The 22,392-nt window shown below is 42.3% G+C and overlaps 1 protein-coding gene across 1 annotated transcript in view; it reads right to left on the bottom strand.

Moving 5' to 3' along the window:
- Positions 1-22,392, bottom strand: part of lpcat1 (lysophosphatidylcholine acyltransferase 1) — a 41,251-nt gene that overhangs the window by 17,726 nt on the left and 1,133 nt on the right. Inside the window, exons 2-5 of the mRNA XM_037693367.1 lie at positions 8,674-8,813; positions 8,210-8,424; positions 6,056-6,168; positions 4,997-5,057 (exon numbers count right to left, since the gene is read on the bottom strand). Of these exons, the coding sequence (XP_037549295.1) occupies positions 4,997-5,057; positions 6,056-6,168; positions 8,210-8,424; positions 8,674-8,813 (529 nt within the window). The remainder of the gene's footprint in view (positions 1-4,996; positions 5,058-6,055; positions 6,169-8,209; positions 8,425-8,673; positions 8,814-22,392) is intronic.

Raw genomic sequence — 22,392 nt, 5'->3', positions numbered from 1 at the left:
TAGGGCTGGACGATACGGCCAAAACTTTTATCACAATGTATTTCTTAATTTCGGTCGATAACGATATAATTCGATATTGATATAAACAATATAAAAGCCTCAGAAAAACTGTACAAACTGTACAAATAAATTAATGTTCACCTTTTATTTGTATTTAGCCTTCAAAAAATTTTGAAATCACCGTCAAATAAACATAAAACTCTCAACTTGGTCAATATTAATAGTTTTAACTTGAAACAACAAGATAACCAGACGTTTGCTGCATGTTTCTCTTGTTACAGCTGGGGGTGATGTTTCAGGGACACGTTGCCTCAAACTTTTATTGTGCTTCATCTTCTGACTCTCAGCATCTTCTATCAAGTGGAACAAGTTCGATGTGTTCCCACCGCTAGTTGGAACGACTGTCACATTTTGCAGCACACTGACTGAAACCTGCAGTTTATCAGATCTTAGCTAGCCGAACCACCTCCACATCGCCGAATTAGTCTTTCTTCTCTCATCAGTTATGTCATCTGCTTTCTCTTCATTTGTGAAACTTGTTCAGTCACATTCTGACGGTCATGGGAACTCATTTTGAAGCGAAGACTTAACGCGCGTTGGAGATTAGCCTAGCCTAGCCTGCTACTGCTAACGCCTTCTGGACTTGAGCTCTGCGTAACATCTACGTCACCACGAACTGACGTAGTTGTGTCGCATCTTTTAATTTGTGTGTTGAAACTGAAGGGGCTGCTTCAACCCGAGCAGAACAAGAAATGTGTCAGTGAAACGCTGTAATCCAATTGAAATATTGAAAATGTGCTTAAAACTCATATCACTGTTATTGAATAAAAGTATATCGCGAGATATATCGATATTGAATTATTGTCCAGCCCTAGGTGGTAGGAAGAGTTTGTTCGATGACATAATGAGTTTTGTTCGGAGACCACTTCACTCCAGGTCATGTGACCTAACTGTGGCAGCTGGAGAGTGAGACGACTTCTATCAGTGTTTTTTGATGAGAAAAATGACATCTTTGACTGCAAATTACGTTTCCATGGTAACTCAAAATGCCAATAGAAGTAATAGCATACATCACAGTGCCAAGCTGGTCATTTTGATATAACATTTGTGGGGGTACACGTTGCAGTTCGAGCCGCATTAAAGTTGAAGGAAGAGCAAAACCCTGTTCAGGTGGATAATAATAGGGTGATGCCTTTCAGTCTGTATCTAAAGAGTGTGTTTGTGCGCAGGTGGCAGAAGCACATCAACACAGAAACAAACAGGGAGCAGACATAACGAGAGCAGGCATGTCCAGAGAGGACTGGCAACACACAGCAGAAACGTAACACACGCACACATAAAGACAAACACACACAATGAAAGCAGGACAGACTTATGGGGCTTACTGGGAACATCAAATTTACAGACTGGAAGAAATGGGATTAAGAAAAAGCTGCCACTGGACAACGGAGCTGACATCACTCACACACATGGTGTGTGAGTCCAAACAAGAAATGGGTTCAACCGTTTTGTGTACTGCAGTTTCAAGGGCACTAAACCTCCCAGCCTGCAGGGTCAATCTAATGCAATGTTTCAATATTAACGTGATCTGGCATCTGCACAAGGATTTGGCAGCAGCAGACACATTCATTCATAATTATCTGCAGGTCTGGGCACAAACATTTAATTTAATACAAAGCCATTAAAGACAGGACGAACTGGAAATCACCAGAAGTCCTATCAAAATAAAGTTTCCCTTTGATTTAAATTGTCAAACTGTGTCTGGTTTCCTTAGTTGAAAATAAAAATTGGTTAAAAAATAGAAACGTGACATGAACATCAGATTTAGGTATTACTGAAGAGAAGTAGAGCTTAAAGAAGTGGGGAGTTTGAAAACATCTCCACTTTGGAAAACGTTTAAAAGAAATTCTGTTTGACCACCCACGAGGGGAAGTCTCCGTTTTTATAAAGTCCAGAGTGGAGCAGATTTAACAAATACCAAAAATAACAGTCTGAAAATAAAAAAACAAAGTATTTTAGCACCAAGTAAAGAGTTGTCAGCTCAAGACTTATGACCAACAGAGGGTGAAGCATTTTTCATTCTGTCTCAGAACTTTGCTGGATTTTTTGTTTCTTATCAGCGTGATATAAAAAAGTGTTCACGTGCTGTAAACAGTCATTTTGTCTTTGATGTATTTTTTATCCCTTACCCGTTTTCTTTCTTTAATTATTTTTTTATTTACACCTCGCGCAATTTGTTGTCAATTTCCAGTAAAAGGTCCGGAAATAATAGTAGAAGTCGAAAGTAAAAAAATTTAAAAATCCTGAAAAAGCAAAACGAAATGAACAAAAACTTTTGCACCGTGTGTAGCTGTTACTGGTGCTTCCTCACACCTCGCTTGTTTTGTTGCTTGCACTGATCTATCTCAACACTAAAAGAGACGGGCTGCAGAGGGTGGCACGGTGCGCGGGTTTGGCAGGATGGTTCAATATGACACACCGCTCTCCGAGCCGCTCCACTGGGAATTTTCTGAGACCTACGCGGTCCATCTGCAGCTCAGTTTGTTCCACCAGAACCCCACTCTCCGGTCACTTTCCCACCTCGGGCACAGGCTCCGGCCTGTCATGGTGGCTGTCTCCATGATCCTCAATCTGCCTGCACAGACAAACTCTACAGAACAGTTCAGTTCCGCGGGGAACTTTGAATGTTCTGAGTCTGCCAGACCCGGTTCTGGAGGGCAGTCATTGTCCATTGCTGCGGTCGTTACTATCATCATGTTGCTAACAGAAGTCAAGTCAACTTTACTTATAACACATATTTAAACAGCAGCTGTTATCAAAGTGCTTAATAATAAAATTAAAAAAAAATCAATGGGAGTAATTTAATGGAAAAATAATTAAATAAAAGCAATGAGTACCGAAAATTAATTAAAGGGTGCATTCACACCAGCCCTGTTTAGTCCGCTTTAATCGAACTCTAGCTCGTTTTCCTAGAAAGTCCGGTTCGTTTGGGGAGGTGTGAACGCGCCATCGAACTCTGGCCCGGGCTAAAACCTAGGTCTCGGTCCGGTAGAAGAGAACTCCAGTGCGGTTCGAGTACAGTGTGAATATAAACAGACCGAGCCCCGCTCCGCAGGGTAAACAAACACACATTTCTCTGACCTTATATGGAGCCGTCAGCTGCCTTGTGTGGAAAAACAATATTCTCCATGGTCTTCTGTCTCATCTTCTGCTCATGCTGAGTCCATTTTTGAAAAATGACAAAATATAACTCCTAAAACTGCTAAAACTTGATGCCACTTCGTTTTTATTTTTATTTACAGAAGAAGAAGAAGACGTGTCTTCAGAGGTTTTTGTGTCGTTTCTTTCAGTAGCTCTTCGTGCAGCGCCCCCACAGGCGAGCGGGGGAACAGGTTGGTTCAACAGGTTGACTCGACTGCACAGTGCAGTGTGAATGCAAACTCACCAGCTCAAATGTAAACAAAAGGTCATGAATATTGGTCCCGAACCGAACCGAGTGTACCGGACTATCAGGTGTGAAAACGACCATAAACATGACAAGAAAAACGGACTGCTTAATATGTGGCTAAAGAGAGTGAAGGTTTACAGGAACAGAGGCAGAAGTAGAGCTAGGGACACAATGACTTCAGTCTTCTGATCATTAAAACTTAAAAAGATTTGAAGTCATCCATGCTTAAAGTCATCAAGACATTTTAACACAGGGTGAATGGAGCAAGAACTTATAGGTTTTAAGGGCAAAACAATCTGACAGTCATCAGCATAGCAGTGAAAAGAAAAACCATGCTTCCTCAGAACAGACCACAAAGGGAGCAGATACAGTGCAAACAGAAGGGGTCCAAGAATTGACCCCTGCGGGACCCCGCAGGAAAGAGGCACTGAAACAGATACACCATTACCAACCTTAACACAAAATCTCCAGTTACTCAGATAGGAACAGAACCATTATAGTGCTGCACCTGTAAGCCCAACCCACTATCCTAACAGCAATATAAGGATTCTGTGGTCAACAATATCAAAAGCAGCGGTAAGATCCAGAAGTACAAGTATCACAAACTGGCCAGAATCATTTGCTAACAGAATGTCGTTACAAACCCTCACTAATGCTGCTTCGGTGCTGTGTAAATGTTTTAAACTAGACTGGAAGATCTCAAAAATTCCATTCTCATTCAAAAACTTGTTTAGTTGAATGAAAACTGTTTTCTCCAGGATTTTAGAAAGAAAGAGAAGTTTTGAGATTGGTCTGAAGTTTAATTGAACCACAGAACCACGCCGCTAGCAGTACCATGCTGCTGATGGGACAACGCTGCTAACAGAACCACACTGCTGACAGAGCCACATGTTGACAGTACCATGCTGCTAACAGAACCATGCTGCTAACAGAACCATGACGCTAACAGGACCATGCTGCTAACAGAGCCACATGTTGACAGTACCATGCTGCTAACAGAACCATGCTGCTAACAGAACCATGACGCTAACAGGACCATGCTGCTAACAGTAACAGTGTTAAAAAAAAAAAATTCATCAACCTACTTTTGTGCAGAAATAAACAGCTCCAATAATTTGTGGTAAAAGAACAAGATTGTCAAGAATCTCAGGAAGCACAGAGGCCAAATGACAAACATCAATTGTGTTGAATGTAAATCAGTTTTCCGATCTTTGAATACAAACGGTTGTTAGTTAGCTAATTGGCCTGCTATGGGTTTGCTAGAACTTGATCTACCTGCATACCAAAGTACTGAGCAAACTAAGATTGTGACGATAAGTGGATAAAAAACTATGTAGAACATGTAAAAGTACTTCCATGTATAAACAGCTAATGAAGAATGTCATTCACAGATATAGGATCTAAAATGTACTGAACTACAAAAACAGTAAAAGGTTTTGTTATGGTTTCCTTCAGGACTCCACGTGGTCACTCAGAGGTTTAGGACATGGACCAAACGAGGAAGCGGGTTATCTGATATTGTGATGGTGAAAAGAACCGAGCACATACCGGCCTTGAAGAGGATGAGACTTGTCCTGTTGGTGCACGTCCCCTCAGGGAATATCATGATCTGGAACGAGGAAACGCATTCAAACATGAACGCAAGCCCACAAGGCTATGAATTGTACTTTCAGTAAAATAAAATATAAACAAGCATAAACAGGGCAAACAAAGAGTTAATAACTCACCATTGTTAGAGGAACGAGTTTCTGCAGGATGAAAACCTAGCTTACATAATGGAGCTACAGCTGCAGTTTAAAAGCCCAGAACTCCACACTCGCCAGTCCCCCACCCCACACCCCCAATCGAGAAAGCTCCACGCACAAGAAATAAAATGTCTTTAACTAACAGGGACAATTTTAAATTTTTGATTTGACTGTACTATGTGTTGGGGGGTTCACACTCAGCTACCACCACACCAAACTTCAGCTTAATATCTCTAAAAATGGCTGATTTAGCCATAACCCACAGCCACACCAGAAATACTGATGGCTAGATGACAAGAATGCCTACATTTTGATACATATGTGTATTTTAAACAATGTGGTGGTAGAAAGAGTTTGTTCAGTGACATACTGAGTTTTGTTCAGACCTCTTGACTCCAGGTCATGTGACCTCACCGTGGCAGCTAGAGAGTGAGAAGAGTTCTGTCAGCGTTTCATGATGAGAAATATGGCATCTTTGTTTGCAAATTACGTTGCCATGGCAACTCAAAATGCCAATAAAAGTAATATCACACATCACGGTGCAGAGCCAGTCGTTTTGATGTAACATTTGTGGGGGTACGCATTGCGGTTCGGGCCAAATCAAAGTTGAAGAAAGAGCAAAACCCTGTTATAATAATAGGCGGCTGCTTTTCTAGCCAGTGTCCAAACAGATTGTTTTAATCAAATTTGTCTCCACCAGCCCATATTCAGTGGTTGCCTTCATCAATTTGTTGATTTAAGTGTATGATCATCTTCACTGCTATGTTGCTGGAGTGTTGTTTGTGTAGACGGGGCCCAAATTCACTTCAAGTGAACTCGTATTAGTTCAGATCTGATCTGCCAGTGTCAATACAAACTGTACCTGGGGCCACTCTCCTTCAGACTTGGCCCTTCGTTTTATCTCCTCGACTGTTTTTCTTCTCGAGTCCTGGTCGGAGCGAACCACGAACACAGGCCTGATGTAGCTGATCAAAGCTGGGGGGGAGACGATAACAAGGAGAGAGTTTTAAAAAGCAAACGCACGAGAGAAAATGAGAAGACACCACAATATTTCAGGATTGTTACACATGGAGGAACCCAAGGCATGACAAACTGGTTCAACGTGCACATCTGACACTGTGTCAAGTTTCCAGCTCAGATCACAACTACGATAATTGACCCGCATTGTTCTGCATCAACCAGTCAAATATTCTAAATTGCAGATTTCTGATACAAACACACCAGGATGTTAAATTTAACAAAACAGAACACAAACTGAACAAAAGACCATGTAAACAATGCTTCTAGTGTTTAGCTGTGAATAATTACAGCAACAAAGACGTGTCCCACGACTTGAAACAACTCAACTTTGGAAATGTAATTTAGTGTTTCAGTATTTATGAACATAATGCGCTTCCTTTCAGTTTTATAATAATTCAGCCTGTGTTCAGTTGGTGACCGGCCTGAGTCTAGCTCCACGAGGTCTCTTAAAATCAGAACCACTCACAACTAAACTTACTGCTTCTCTATTCCTTTGTGTTTCCTTGAATTGTTTTAATGTTGTGCTGTCCCATCTCAGTGAAACTGGTTTTATTGGTTTGAGTCAAATGCTAAATGTCTGTTGCTCCTGTCTCCGTGTTTTTTGAAAGTTGTTTTTATGGACACATTTTATTTAGAATTTAAAATGTTTTATTTATAATTCAGGGGAGTGGTGGCGCAGAAGTTAGAGATGATTGGCCTGTGAGTGGAGGGTCGCCGGTTCAACTCCCCGCACCGACAACATTCAAAATGGGAAATGTGAAACACCCACACCTGCCTCCACCCTTATTTGCCCCACTCTGGGCCCTTGAGCAAGGCTTTTAACCCTCACCATTTGCTCCCCCGGCGCTCTAGATAGCAGCTCTCTGCTCCACACAGAGGCTGTGGTAGCTCGGTGGTCTGTGGTTGCGTCAGGAAGGACATCCGGCTTCAAAACAATTGCCGAGTCTTTGTGCGAGTTAGATCGCCGTGGTGACCCCTGAAGAAGGAAACAGCCGAAAGAACTAAAAAGATTTGAGTAGTTTGCTCATTGACAGAAAGACTAAATCTATTTGGTTACTTTCCTATGACTTGCTTCTCGTTAGGAAATGAGAGCACAAGAAGTTTCTCTCGGCTGTTGTTGCGGCAGCTAGAGAACTCACATGAAAGATTTGGCACCTGTATAACACCAGATCCCAAACCAGCTTTATTTATAGAGAACTTTAAACACCCACAGGACCAAAGTGCTGTACACATACAGTGCACAGCATAAAACAATCAGATGATAAAAAGCAGTTAAAATGATTAAAAGTCAACATGGTGTCAAAGGCCACGGAGAAGAGATGGTTTTAAGAAGGGATTTAAAAACAGACAAGAGTCCTGTCTGATGTTCAAGGGAAGGTGGTTCCACGGTTTAGGTTTAAAGCACGGTCTCCTCTGAGCTTACGCTCTGTCTTTGACACACTCAGGAGCAGCTTCCTGACGCAACCCAGGCTCGAACCCGCAACCTCAGAGTTACAAGACCACGACACTGACCACTGAGCCACCGCAGCCACCCATAATGAGCCCACGGCAAAACCCAGCAAAGACCATCCACTGTTTTTTTAATGACCACACTATAACGTAAAAAACAAACACTTGGGCTGTCACATTAAACATTAATGCAGAAACACTTACTTTACAGATACTTAAAAAATATATATATCAGCTGGACTTCTCTCCTGTAGCTGACGTTTCGCTTTCCATCCGGGGAGGTTTCTTTGTTTAAAGATGGAGAGTGTGGACTTACACGCTTGAAACTCCACAACCACTTTGAATTGAGAAAGTTCTCCAGATGAGAAACGAAACGTCTTTATCTACAGAAGCCCAGTTCTATTTGCTTTGCTATACCATGCCCTGGATGAGACACCAGCATATTAGCTTCGCAGACGCGCTCTACATTATACTTTTCGTCTGCACTATTCTCTCTCGTGTTTCCTTTATGTTTCCTGAAGGTAAAGTTCAAATGAATTTGACTTACTGCCCCACACTGGTACGCTCCTGCTCTCCTGTTTGCCAACTATAGAGCACATCATCTGGGTGACTGGGATCGCATCAAAGTAGGAAGAATGTGGCGCCGCGGCAAGAATAGGAGCTTCAGAGGGTGGGGCTGGGTTCCCTTTCACCTTGATCCGATGGAAACCGCCACAAAACCACATGGCTCGCATGATGACCCAAATACAAAGATGGACGATTCTGAGAAAGGACAAGATTCTTAAAACGTTTCATCCACTCATTTGGAATTCACACAGTGAGATACAAAAATGTTTACATAAATGTAACCAACCATATCATTTAGAAAAAGATCCACACCTATTTAATCCGTGAGTTAAAGTTAATGCTCATCGATGTGGACACTCCGGTAATTTTCAGTCGACAACATGTCTAAGCTTTTCACGCAATGACGTTTCAGTGGCACATTCTTGTTAACATGCACCAACACACCTCCTCCACCATGACTGTGGTTCAACGATAAAATCCGAGCGTCCCAGGGTGGCAGTGAAGGCGAAGGGCCACGCCAGCAACATCAGGAAAGAGACGAGCAGCAGCCGCACCGGGAAAATGGTCACCGACATCAGTCCAATCTGGACAGAAAGAAATGACACAGAAAGAAGTCAAATCAAGGCAGTACCCACGTCTGGTGTCGATGCAGCGCTGCTGTAGCCTGCAGCCACAGCTGCGACATTTTTTCTTTGTCCTTGAGACTTAATAGGAGTAGGCTCGCATTCCATGAGCCTTCAAGAAGAAACAATCCATCAACTGTTCAGAGTTAATAACACACACGAGAAGTACGTTGAGTACGAGTACGTTGAAGTACAGTGATGCTGGAAAGTTTGTGAACTCCTTATAATTGTCAATATTTCTGCATCAATCTGACCTAAAACATCATCAGATTTTCACACAAGTCCTAAAAGTAGATAAAGAGAACCCAGTTAAACAAATGAGACAAAATATTATACTTGGTCTAATCTAATTATACTTAATAAGTATACTTGGTCATTTATTTGAGGAAAACGATCCAATGTTACATAGTTGTGATGGTAAAAGTATGTGAACCTCTGGGATTATCAGTTAATCTGAAGGTGAAATTAGAGTCAGGTGTTTTCTATCAATGTGATGATGATCAGGTGTGAGTTTCACCCTGTTTGATTTAAAGAACAGGATCTATCAAAGTCTGATCTTCACAACATGTTTGTGGAAGTGGATCATGACAGGAACAAAAGAGATTTCTGAGGAGCTCAGAAAAAGAGTTGTTGATGCTCATCTGGCTGGAAAATGTTACAAAACATCTGTAAAGAGTTTGGACTCCACCAATCTACAGTCTGACAGATTGTGGACAAATGGAGGAACATCAAGACCATTATTAGTCTCCTCAGGAGTGGTGGACCAACAAAGATCACTCCAAGAACAAGGAGTGGAATAGTCAGCGAGGTCACACAGGACCCCAGGGTAGAGCTGTCATTTCGAACCCGAACCCGGAGCCCGTCCCCGCCCGACCTGGATTAGGGTCGGGTCAATCTATAATAATGTGCTTAATGTGCGGGCCAGGTCGGTGTCGGGCTTTTGATTGTGTCAGCGGACACACGCGGCTAACGATCCAATTATATGGCAACATGGCTTGCCATACATTCACCAGCTGCACATGGCCATTCCACCGTGCGCTGATCGGCCTAATAAAGATAAAAAGTTCAGTTAAGCTTCAGATGGGACTATACTGCCAACGATCCACCAGTCCAAATGGACATTCATTCAGCCGCTGCACTAAGTGGACGCGCACGGCTGACGACCAACAGGTGAGATCACAAAATATCCGACATGTCAGAGCAGGGTCTGTGTCTGAATAATGCAGAATGCAGGCAGAAGCAGCTAATGCGCTTTGACGGCCATGAAAGGACCAACACCCCCTCAGCTCCGATCTTCTACCCCCTTTACTCAGCCGCATGCATCCGCCGACCGTTAATAATTATATAAGCAGTCAAAGCTGAATTAAAAATGTCTTCTTTTTTTTCAAGGGCAGCACAGTGGCACAACTGGTAGAGCTGCTGCCTCTCAGCGAGAAGGTTGCCGGTTCAAATCCTGGTCCGGGGGCCTTTCTGGTTGAAGTTTGCATGTTCTCTCTGTGCATGTGTGAGTTTTCACCAGGTACTCCGGTTTCCTCCCAAAGACCAAAAACATGCATGCTAGACTGACTGGTAACTCTGAATTGTACCTAGGTGTAAATGAGAGAGTGAATGGTTGTTTGTCTCTGTGTGTCCCTGTGATGGACTGGTGACCTGTCCAGGGTGTACCTCGCCCTTTGCACAGTGATTGATGGACATGGGCACTGGCGACCCCTGAGACCCAAAATGGAAGAAGCGGGTAAAAAGGATGGATGGATGGATGGACGGACGGATGGATTTTTTTCGAGTTTGGACCTGTAATTTCTGTTGATTCATCAGGTCGGGTGGGGTTCGGAAATGATGGCTACAGGCTGGGTCGGGTCGGATATTTTGTACCCGAATGCAACTCTACCCCAGGGTAACTTCTAACAACTGAAGGTCTCTCTCACATTGACTGATGTTAATGTTCATGAATCCACCATCAGGAGAACTCTGAACAACAATGGTGTGCATGGCAGGGTTGAAGGAGAAACCTCTGCTCTCCATAAAGAACATTGCTTCTCGTCTGCAGTTTGATAAAGATCACGTGGACAAGCCAGAAGACTGTTGGAAGAATGTTTTGTGGACGATGAGACCAAAATAGAACTTTTTTGTTTAAATTAAAAGTTTAATGTTTGGAGAAAAGAAAACTCTGCATTCCTGAATAAGAACTTTATCCCATCTGTGAAGCATGGTGGTGGTAGTGTCATGGTTTGGGCCTGTTTTGCTGCATCTGGGCCAGAACGGCTTGCCATCATTGATGGAACAATGAATTCTGAATGAAATCAGAGAATTCTGAAGGAAAATGTCAGAACATCTGTCCATGAACTGAATCTCAGGAGAAGGTGGGTCATGCAGCAACAATGATCCTCAGCACACGAGTCATTCTACCAAAGAATGTTCAAGAAGAATAAAGTTCATGTTTTGGAATGGCCAAGTCAAAGTCCTGACCTTAATCCAATCCAGATGTTGTGAAAGGACCTGAAGCAGCAGTTAATGTGAGGAAACCACCAACATCCAGAGTTGAAGCTGTTCTGTGCAGAGGAATGGGTTCAAGTTCCTCCAATGTGTGCAGGACTGATCAACAGTTACTGGGAATGTTTAGTTGCAGTTATTGCTGCATGGGGGGTGGAGTGGGGTGGGGTGGGGGCACACCAGGGAATGAAAGCAAAGCAAAGGTTCACATACTTTTACCATCACAAATATGTAACATTGGATCATTTTCCTCAATAAATAAATGACCAAGTATAATATTTTGTCTCATTTGTTTAACTGGGTTCTCTTTATCTACTTTTAGGACTTGTGTGAAAATCGTTTGATGTTTTATGTCAGATTTATGCAGAAATATAGAAAATTATAAAGACTTCACAAACATTCAAGCACCACTGTACGTCATTCAAAACAAAGTTAGGTTAATTCGACCAGTACTAGTTAACGCTAGATTTTTTTAAAAATGAGCAAATAAAATCAAACAGAATAATCAAAGGAGCCCCGAGCAATAAGAGTTTACTCTGTAATAACTTTATTCTCATAAGTTCACGTTGTATGGTATTGGATTGCAAACCACAGCTATGATTCAGAACAAAGGCATGTGGTGTAATCCAGGGATCTGATCAAATTGTCCACCCCCGCACGTTACAGTTCATTTCCCTCTCGACTGTTTTAAAAAGTTCCTTCTGCTGTGAGTTAAAATATTTCAACAGGAGAAATGTGATCTTTAGATGTGAAGCAGCCAACAGAAACCATTTAACTTTGCCGTTAGCGCTAACTTCTTACCAGCAAGGTTAGCTTCGGCGTGCTCTGATGATTAGAGAAAACCACTCGTGTTCTGTGGAGCTGAAATATTATAGATTATTATATTATAGAGACGAAATATTAAAGCCGTTCACTTGGCGTTGTTGTACAATGATCTCATGGGTCTCCCTGAATATATTTTGGAAACTTCCTAAAAACTGCTCTGCAAGTGATTAGCTGAAACAGAGCAAACCAAAACTCATGCCAACTGACTGAATACAACGGTAAGATTTAAAAAAAGAATGAATAAAGTTGATCAGACGGAGCTCTAGAACATTCCTTATACTGTGAGGAGTCTTCAGTGTTCGTCCTTATTCTTTCTCATAAAAGAAGAAACAATCTGCCGTTCCAAAACCCTTGATGTGTCAACATTGAAAACAAGGCCCCATCATTGAATTTCACCTGAAGGCCATTGTTTTTCTGCTTGGCCAGACTTTGATTATCCATCTTTCTGCTAATTATGACCAGTCTCTGGCATTTTTTTATTTTATTTTATACTTTAAAAGGTTTTAGACAATGTTCCTGTTGGTCTCCTTTGATTGAGAGCTTTTGGTTGTGACTTATTCATGAATCTCTGTGCATGAGTTATAAATGTAGAAATTATTGACATTTAGGATAAAGGCTAACTGTAAGAAAAATTAATAAATAAATAAAAACTTTGTCACATTATTATTGCAAAAATAATATCAATTATTTCCTAACTGAACCATTTAAGTCCATCCATCCATTATCATTACCCCCTTCTTTCGTTTTGGGTCTCGGGGGGGTCACTGGTGTCCATATCCAGCTGTCACTGTGTGAGAGGTGGGGGACACCCTGGACAGGTCTTCAGTCCATCACAGAGACAAACAACCATCCACTCTGGTAACTCCAAATTGTCCCTTAGATGAAAGTGAGAATCAGCCTAACATGCATGTTTTTGTTCTGTGGGAGGAAACTGGAGTACCTGGAGAAAACCCACGCAGCACGGAGAGAACATGCAACTCCACCCAGAAAGGCCCCGGGGCAGGATTTGAACCGGCAACCTTCTTGCTGAGATGCAGCTGCTTTGCTGTCCAGGTAAACAGCTTGTAAACAATATTGTTAATATATATATATTAATATACCCTAGACAGCTCTTTGAATGGCAACAGTTTGGAAACACAGTAAATCCTGACCAGGCTGGCAGAGCTACGGTTCTCTCCAGAGTCATCGAGTCAATGTGACCTCTTCAACAGCTGTCCTACCTGTTCAACCTGTTCACCATCGCCTCACAGCAAACATTAACATAATCTCCAATCCCAAAGGTATTGCACTGAGCGACCATACACCCATTTATCTCTCACTCTTCAGGTTCATAAGCAGTGTCCGTTTGTCTGAGACGACCTATTTTTTCTGGAACTAGCAGAGCTCGAGGTCGTCTGGTGGACAACCGAGTGGAACAGATGTGAATTAAAGGTGTCATCTTTAAAAATGAGAGGGGGTTCGTGTATTTTGCCCGGTCCAAAAGAGAGAGAGAGTGCACATCACCGCTGGAGCGCGCTCAGACTGAGAGGAGGCTGCGTCTGCTGCTTTACTTCTTAGAATTAAGCAGATTAACATGATAAACATTTATATGCCCAGATTACAAAGAAGACGTGTCTCTGTTGAACTTTAATTTGTACCTTAAACTCACAAAGTTCTCTCAGAGAGTCGGTTTCAGGCGTTTGTAGTTTATTGTAAATATCTGCTAAAACTCGATTCAACATAATGTTTTATCAACAACAACAACAACAACAACAACAACAACAACAACAACAACAACAACAACAACAACAACAACAACAACACCAACGTGTTGTTGTGTGGATGTGCTAAACTAACTGTACCAACTTGTACACAGTAGACTGTGTACGTGTGACGTGCGCAGAGGTGATGTCACGTGCACTGCAGTATGGCAGCACTGACGCGAGGTCTGCTTCGACTTGCTCTTCATTTGTTCCCGTTGTTTTTGTTTTAACATTTTGCGCCTACACTGCACACCACGCTACGTGTACGACCGTGATGCACTTTCGGAGTTTTGTGTGTCACTCCTTTGCCATTGTGGTTCAGTTCCCGACCCCCTTCCCGCCTCCTGCTCAGGCTCCGGCCTGTCATGGCGGTCGTCTTCATGATCCTCCATCTGCCTGCACGGACCCAACTCTACGGAACAATCCGGTTCTGCGGGGAAACTTTAAATGCTCTGCGTCTGCTGGACCCGGTTCTGGAGGGCAGTCATCGTCTGTTGCCACAGTCATCATGATCATGCTCATGCTGCTAATGGGACCGTGCTGCTAACAGAACCACTCTGCTAATATGACCATGCTGCTGTAGATAGGCCTGTCACAATAACAAATTTTGCTGGGCAATTAATTGTCTCAGAAATTATGCGATAAACGATAATATTTTTTGAAATTTACAATAATTAATAATTATTGTCAAATTTAAGAAGAAATGTTGGTTAATTTGATTTGAGTGTAGTATATTTTTTCACCACTGGATGGCAGTATAATACTGAACTGAAGGATGGATAGTGAGGGAGCAGCAGCGTGTCTCTAAGAAAAATGGGAGGGAGGCCTGTTGACTGACATGGGCTGTCGCTCTTCGATTCTCAAAATGGCGGACGCTCTGTGTGGTTTCAGCTCTTTAGCACAGCATTTTTCACACAAAGTTTTTTTTTTTTTTTTAACAGTGAACAAGTTCTCAGCCTCTTTTTTCAGAGGAAAAACAACTTTTTACACCAAGTCACGAGTTTCAACTGTGAATTTTGGAGCTTCGACAAGACGGAGGTTTTTTCCTGAGGTCGGCCCGTTAGCCTAACTCGTAGTTTAGCTTCTCAGCTTAGCTGCTTTTAATGATCCAAAAATGTGATTTTGGACGGTTAAAACAGATTTTAAAGAGAAAGGGAGGGGTCAGTGAAGAGCACCGGAGTTGAGCTTTGTGTCATCCAGTGTCTTCAGTAGAGAGAGAGAGACGAATGATAAAGCCGATGAATGAAAATGAGGTTGATAATTTTCATTTATCATACGATTAATTGATTTATCACGACAGGCCTAGCCGTAGATGAATTTCTTTTTCACTTCTGGTGCCTTGTTTCTTTATATGTTGCATGCTTTGACACTTGGTTTCTCGGTTTTTTTTGGGTGAGTCGAGACGGTTCTTCTCGTCTTGAGCATTTCATTGCATTGTTGACCTGCATACGAGAATAAACCTAAACCTAACCTACTGTGTACTTTTACCAAGTTTATGTATACAGTCTAAAGGTGAAAACCTTTGAGAAATGACATGTACGCAGGAAAAAGCTCCCGATGTGGGGGGTGCTTGGGTAACCTTTAAGTGTAGAAAAGATTTCAGTCAAAATATTTTCTGCTTCAATCTCTGTCTTAAATAAGCTGCGAGTGCCTCTCTCACAAAGCCTGATGAGGAGGAAGAGAACAAAGTAATTCCAGCCCAGTAGCTCCTGAAAGAGTTTGCCAATCGGAAGCTTGGAAACTACAAGCTGTCCACAAGATGGCTGACTGACATTTGTATACAGTAAGCTTTGCATATAGTGCAATATACTTATTAAATTACATTTTTCTTGAGGTTTTTTTTTTTGCATTCTTTATTGTAAAGGTTGTGGACAACCATATATGTTGGCATTTTGTCATGAGGTTGTCCACTGGACAAACTGGAAAATGTCTTTATGTCCACCCCTGCTCTTCATACAGCGTTGCTCTGCTGCACGCTCATCTCTACGATCGTGCTTTGTGTCTCTACTCTTGGGACTCGTATCCAAGCTCCCCTCCCTTTCTCTGCCATCTTTCCATGTCGGAGGACCCAGGTGCACGTTTCACATCCGCATTAATAAATTAAAAGCAACAGGGTTGATTTATGAGAATCAAATGCTCTTCCTGATTCTCACCCCCACCCCCTGTGGTCGTGCGTCATCATCATCGGAGCTCAACAGAATCATCTGGGAGGATCTACTGGCATTTTCTCAGGCGGTGGCATAAAAATGAGCTGGGGTGGGGCACAAATGAGCAGTTTTAAAGGACCAAATGGAGATTAATAGCACTGGATTTGAAATTTGCTAAAAAAAAAAAAACACTTTATTGATGCTGTCCAAAGTTAGCACCACACAGCTTTAGTTTTGTGCAATAATTTGTTAAAAGAATTATAATTTCCATTGCCAAACAGAAAGGAGTCCTCATATCTATCCAGGTATTCAAAACATTCACTTTTACCCCATGAAGGGGTTTAAAATGTATTACCTTTAGTAGATGGTCCTTTGAATGGCCTCAGTTTGGACAAACTAAATGTAACTGTTTGGGCTGATGAGCTAATGGCTAGTCACAGTGATGCCAAGACTAGGCCTGTCATGATAACAAATTTTGCTGGGCGATAAATTGTCTCAGAAATTATTGCGATAAACTTTGACATTGTTTGAAATTTGACATTAGTAATTTTTGTCAAACTTAAGAAGAAAAGTAGGTTAGTTTCTGTGTAGTATCATTTTTGACCACTGGATGGCAGTATAAGACTGTTTACACCAAAGAATTCATGACAGTGAGAGAGTGAGCAGCAGAGTGTCTCTTTAAGAAAAATTAATGTTACATACGCGAAATGTATTTTTTTAGAGCGTACACGTATGTTATTCAAAGTGTTTAGCATCATTTTGCTGTTTATATGTAATGCCATAATAAATATATGTTTATTCGGTTTAAAAACGGCCTCTGTTTTACACAATGTGGGGGGTTGCCAGTTGGGCTTGTTTTCATAGAGCTGGTTGCTTGTTTTGAGCATGGAGCTGGTTGTTTGTTTCCATGGTGAGATCTGGCAACACTGTACTTGTTCTTGTTTTTCGGTTTTCAAAATGGTGGACGCTCGGAATGTTTTGGACTCTATGCATTTGTCACAAAGCTTTTAATAAAAATCAGTAAACAAGCTCTCAGCTTCTTTTTGCAGAGAAAAACAAATTTTTACATGAAGGCACGGGTTTCAACAGTGAATGTTGTAGCTTCGACTTGACGGAGGTTTTTTCACCCGAGGTCACCCTGTTAGCTTAGCTCGTAGCTTAGCTTTTCAGTTTAGCTGCTTTTAACGATGCAAAAACTTGATTTTGGACGATTACAAATGATTTTATTATGGACGATTATAGACCACCTGTATTGCGCGCCGCTATCTTCGTGCTATGTCAGTGCCGGGGGGGGGGGGGGGGGGGGCAGTTTGCTAGGTGGGGTGATCAGTTCTGTTGACGGGGAGGGGCACCTCGCTTGTATAATGGTAAGGGAAACACTGGGAGGGGTCAGTGAAGAGCACCGGAGTTGAGCCTTTTGTCATCCAGTGTCTTCAGTAGGAAGAGACGAAGAAACGATAAAGCTGATAAATGAAAATGAGGTTGATAACTTTAATTTATCATGCGATTAATTGATTTATCGTTTATCGCGACAGGCCTAGCCAAGACCAAAATGAGCTCCCGCCATCCTCAAACAGCTACAGTCTCAATGTCCTAGCATTTTAAAACTTTTCTATCACTGTAAACTTTTCAGTGGCACAGCTGGTGGAGCTGTTGCCTCTCAGCAAGAAGGACATTCTTGAAGTTTCCACAGTCAGGGATGGTTTGGGTCCATGTCCTCTGCTGGTGCTGGTCCACTGGGTTTCTAAAGTCCACAGCCAGGTAAGACGCTTCTAACATGGTCTCTGGTTCAGAAGTGATTTGACATGAGGAATGCAACATTTGTAGCTCATGTCTAAGATCAGTCTGTGCACAGTGTGCACGAGTTTCCAATATGGAACCTTGTCACAATATTGTAATTTTCTGAGACACCATTAGGTTTTCATTATCCGTCAGCCATAAAATCAAAATGACAAGAAATAAAGGCTTGACATAGTTCACTTGGTGTAAGTTTCACTTTCTGAAGTGGCTGACAAACAAACATGGAACTTTTTTACAATAATCAATTTTTTTTAAGATATACCTGAAGATTTAAAACTTCACTCCTGAAAATGAAAACAGTCTAAATCCATTTTAAAGCCATGACATATAAAAGCCAACGTTTTCATGTGGCGAGACCCGGTTCAGATGGAGCTGCTGTATACCCAGCAATAAAAAAAATGTTCTCAACTTCTTGTTTTTAAATGAACCATCAGAAGCACGGCTTCCCTGAAACACTCAAACAGTTAACGTTTTCCACACACGCAGTACATTTGAAATGCTCAATATAGCATCACATCCTAGCTTTGCCAAAAGGAAGTCCCTCGACCGAGAGCTCTGTTGAACTTCTCAGGCATTTTGTTTGTGAGATAGAGACTCCAGATGTTCACTGGTCAGCAATGTGACTCAGCTGAAACCACTGTCTCTGTGCATCACCGACAGCGTGGGGGAAAATGAGTACATTCTTCAAGCTCTCGTTTATGAACAGATTCAAAGAAATAAATGAAAAATAAAAAGGTAGTAGGAGAGTAGCTAAAGTATCCTACAAACCCGAGTGAAGTGACTGAGCCATGAAGCACGATTCCTCGCTTATCTCAATGAAACGGTTGATTTCCAAGGAGATCAGTTGCGCAAACGTTACAGCTGAGTTGCTGAACCTTTAAATGTTTTTGCTCTGACAGAAAGCAGGCCTCGGAGCCGAATAGGCCTATCAAAACAAAGCGATGAGGAACAGGACTTTGTCCACAATACAAACCAGACTTCCTTCCAGTGTGCTGCAGCTTGTTTGAGCAACACATTGAAAGTTCGTTAAACTTTTTGTAGGAACTTTATTTAAACGTGCTTGCGAGTACATACAAATATTTCAATCAATGGGCTGGGCAGCCTTAATATCATGTTGGCACAAATGCTTTTAAATCACTTCATCCACAGCTGTCCACAACCAGCAGATTGCACCGTTACCCCTACGTTACTTGCCTTGGCAGGGTGCGATCATCTGTTCTGTGATTTTTGTCGACTGGGGGGTGTTGAGTCGGTGGAGACAGAGACACGTCTGCGTTAGTACTGAACTGACAGTTTTCAAGCAGGGGGGTTGGGAGACGGCTCAGCGTGAGGGAAGCGGTACGCTACCTAGCTTTGCAGCTAGCACGTCTGTATTGTGGTATTGCGTGCCGCTAGCTTAGCGCTACATCGGTGCCAGCAGTTGTCGATGGGGGGAGGGCGGGCGCTTTGGTCCGGTAGGCAGGGCAGTGCGCCCTACTTGTATAATGGTAGGGGAAACACTGAATTTTTTTACATTTTCGATGTCGGGCACGCACGGTTTAAAAAGACGGTTCATCATTCTGATACGTTTTACAACCAAACATATTTATGGGTGTATTTATGGAAGAACATCCTTTGTATAAAGTATAATACAGAAGAAGTGAATGCGTCTCTGTAGGTTGCAGTGTGAGGTGTTTCAATTGTCATGACTAGAAAAAGGCTATTTACGACTAATAAATGCTGCCAACCTTCAGTTATTTACTCCAGCTGTAATCAACCGACAGCCTCCGAGCCACGTCCAGGCCGCAGAGGTGGTAGTGGGCGGGGGGTCTGAAACATAGCTCCAGGTTTTCAGCTCAACTTTGACAGTGTTCACTTGGGAACGCTGTCTTCCCAAAACAATCTTTTTCCTCGTCCCAGTTTCTCAAAATGTTTTCATCCACATGGAAACATAAAATGCCCCAAACGCTGTAATAACTATGCCAGGCCTATATGTGGCACTGTTACACCATGTAGGCAAGCAGATGCTCCAACTTTTAGCACGAGAAAAATAAGACGGGATGGAGAACACAAAAGCAAAAGATAAATCTGTTTTGTAGACTGACGAGGAACTCCCCTACGTAAACTAAAAGTGACTGGGAGTCATGTCACGTCAAATCTGCACGTGATGAACGACTTGCTCCTGAGGATCCTGTGAGAAAAGAAATGTTATACCCAAGTGTCCGTCTTTTAGTGCAAGTATATCTCCAGAATTTCAGTCTGTCGTGCTGCTGCTGTTCAGCGTATTGTTTCTGTACCATTAGGGTTTAGCGTATTCTTAGTTCATATCTTAGAACTTATTACTGTTTTTCTTTACAATTTATACTTTTGTTGGATGTAACTGGGACCCTGTGTACACAACTTCGTTCCACGCATGTACCACAGATGAAGTGAATGACAACAAAGAAACCTTGACCTTGTCATTTCTTAGTGTTGGACAATTATTTTATTAGAAAGTTAACACAAATAATTATAATAAATGATGGACAATTATTCTAGCCTAGGTGGTGTGGGGGGGCGTCTACATTGACGACATATTAAAATACAGAGCTTTGTTTTTTGTTGTTGTTGTTTTTATTAAAATACAGCTCCAGATCCATAATTGTATCTGGGGATATGATGCAGACACGCCCCATTTTAGTCCAAACAGCACAGATCCTGAACAATAAAAACAATGGCTGACTTGCCACGTTAACGACCAGCATCAAAGCACCACTATGCATGTACTTCATATTTGTTTTACAAAGGCCATGTTCCACCGCTGAATTCTTCGCCTTGGCTGTTGCCCTCTGAGAAAACCAACGTGTAAACACACCTGCACGATAAACCGTGCCCTGCACGACAAAACATGTTTGACAAGTTAACTGATTTGGTCAGAAACCCAAGTACACTCAATGATTTGAAGTTGTACATTTGTTAAAATAAAGAAAATTCAAGATTTCTAAGGAGTGACAGAACTGTTACTCTTCATTGCAAAGTAAAAGCAACACCTAGTGCAACAAAGAGAACTTACTAAAAATGGACATCGACAATGTGACCGTGTAACTGAGAAGAGCAATAGTCTCATTAGACAAACCAAACAGCATTAATCTAACAGGGTTAGGAACTTTGCAAAGCTCTCTGTTTACTGGTCGGTCTACGCTCCTACCCTCATCTATGGTCATGAGCTCTGGGCAGCGACCGAAAGAATGAGATCGCAGATGCAGGCGGTTGAAATGAGTTTCCTCTGCAGGGTAGCTGGACTCTTAGAGACAGGGTGAGAAGTTCAGTTCCCTGGGAGAGACTCGGAGTAGAACCGCTGCTCCTCCACATCGAGGAGCCAGTTGAGGTGGTTCAGACATGTCCGACTGGAAGGAGACCCCGGGAAAGACTCAGGACACGCTGGAGAGACTATGTCTCTCAGTTGTCCAGGGAACACCTTGGGGTCCCCCCAGAAGAGCTGGAAGAGGTGGCTGTGGAACGAGATGCCTGGACCTCCCTGATCAAGCTGCTGCCCCCGAGACCTGACTTCGAATCAAGTGGAAGATAATGGACGGACAGACGGTTAGGCGCTTGTGCCTCAGACTGAAGAAGTCTTTTGGATAAAAGATGGAACATTTCAAGAAAAATCCATCCAGAGAACCTGACTCAACCTTGCTTGATTCATCTCCCTGGATTATTGAGCATACAGCATTAACCACTCATATTACACGCTCTTCTTACAAGACTATACAAGGCTCTTCTCTACCATACACACACCGATGAGCACATCAGACCCGACGTGGGGCTACATGTTGAAATGTCTAAAGAATGTGGATCGGGGCAGCTGTTGATGGAACCATTGACCTTCCAGTTGTCGGCGGGACTCAGTCTTCCTTTGTGGCTGTTTCACTGCCCTTAAAACATGAAGCAGTCCAAACAACCAGTGGGCTTAATGCGCACGTCTACATTTATTTTCTGCCACTGAAGCTCTGAATTGATCAAACCCCCAAAAGATGAGTGGTCTTTCATGCACAAATGTTTAAAAGTTCCCAGGAAAAGGTTCAAGAGGAATCAGCATCTGTTTTTATTGACATATTTGGTTTTAAACCAACACATTCACCCCCATTTGTATAAGAGGGTACTGACACAGGAGTTACCATGTTGGGAACAAAGAAAAACTTTAGGGTGGCATTCTGTGGACTCCTCCCAACCAGCAGGTGCCCAGTTAAAAAACTCAAGCAAATGTCTCTGATATGCAAATTATGGACGGAGATTGAAGAGCGGCTGTGCACCCTGAAGCAGGAGGCAGGGCTAGGAGCTGGGACCACAGACCAGATAAGACTCGTACTACTGGGCAGCATGGCAGTTAGATTATGGATAACCAATAAAGCATTCCAGTTAAAATATAATAATTAAACTAACAGTTACTTGTAAGCATGCATAGGTGTTTATGTTGATTAGAATGGCTCCTTGGGACCAAAAAAATGAAGCATTTTTGAAAAATCATTAACAATAATGGCATAAACCTCATCTTTTATCCATCCATCCATCCATCCA

Source organism: Nematolebias whitei, chromosome 19, assembly GCF_014905685.2.
Source record: "Nematolebias whitei isolate Nwh7 chromosome 19, NemWhi1, whole genome shotgun sequence".
NCBI lineage: Eukaryota > Metazoa > Chordata > Actinopteri > Cyprinodontiformes > Rivulidae > Nematolebias > Nematolebias whitei.
The sequence above is the reverse complement of the archived record's forward strand: the minus strand, read 5'-3'. Positions and strand labels throughout refer to the sequence as shown.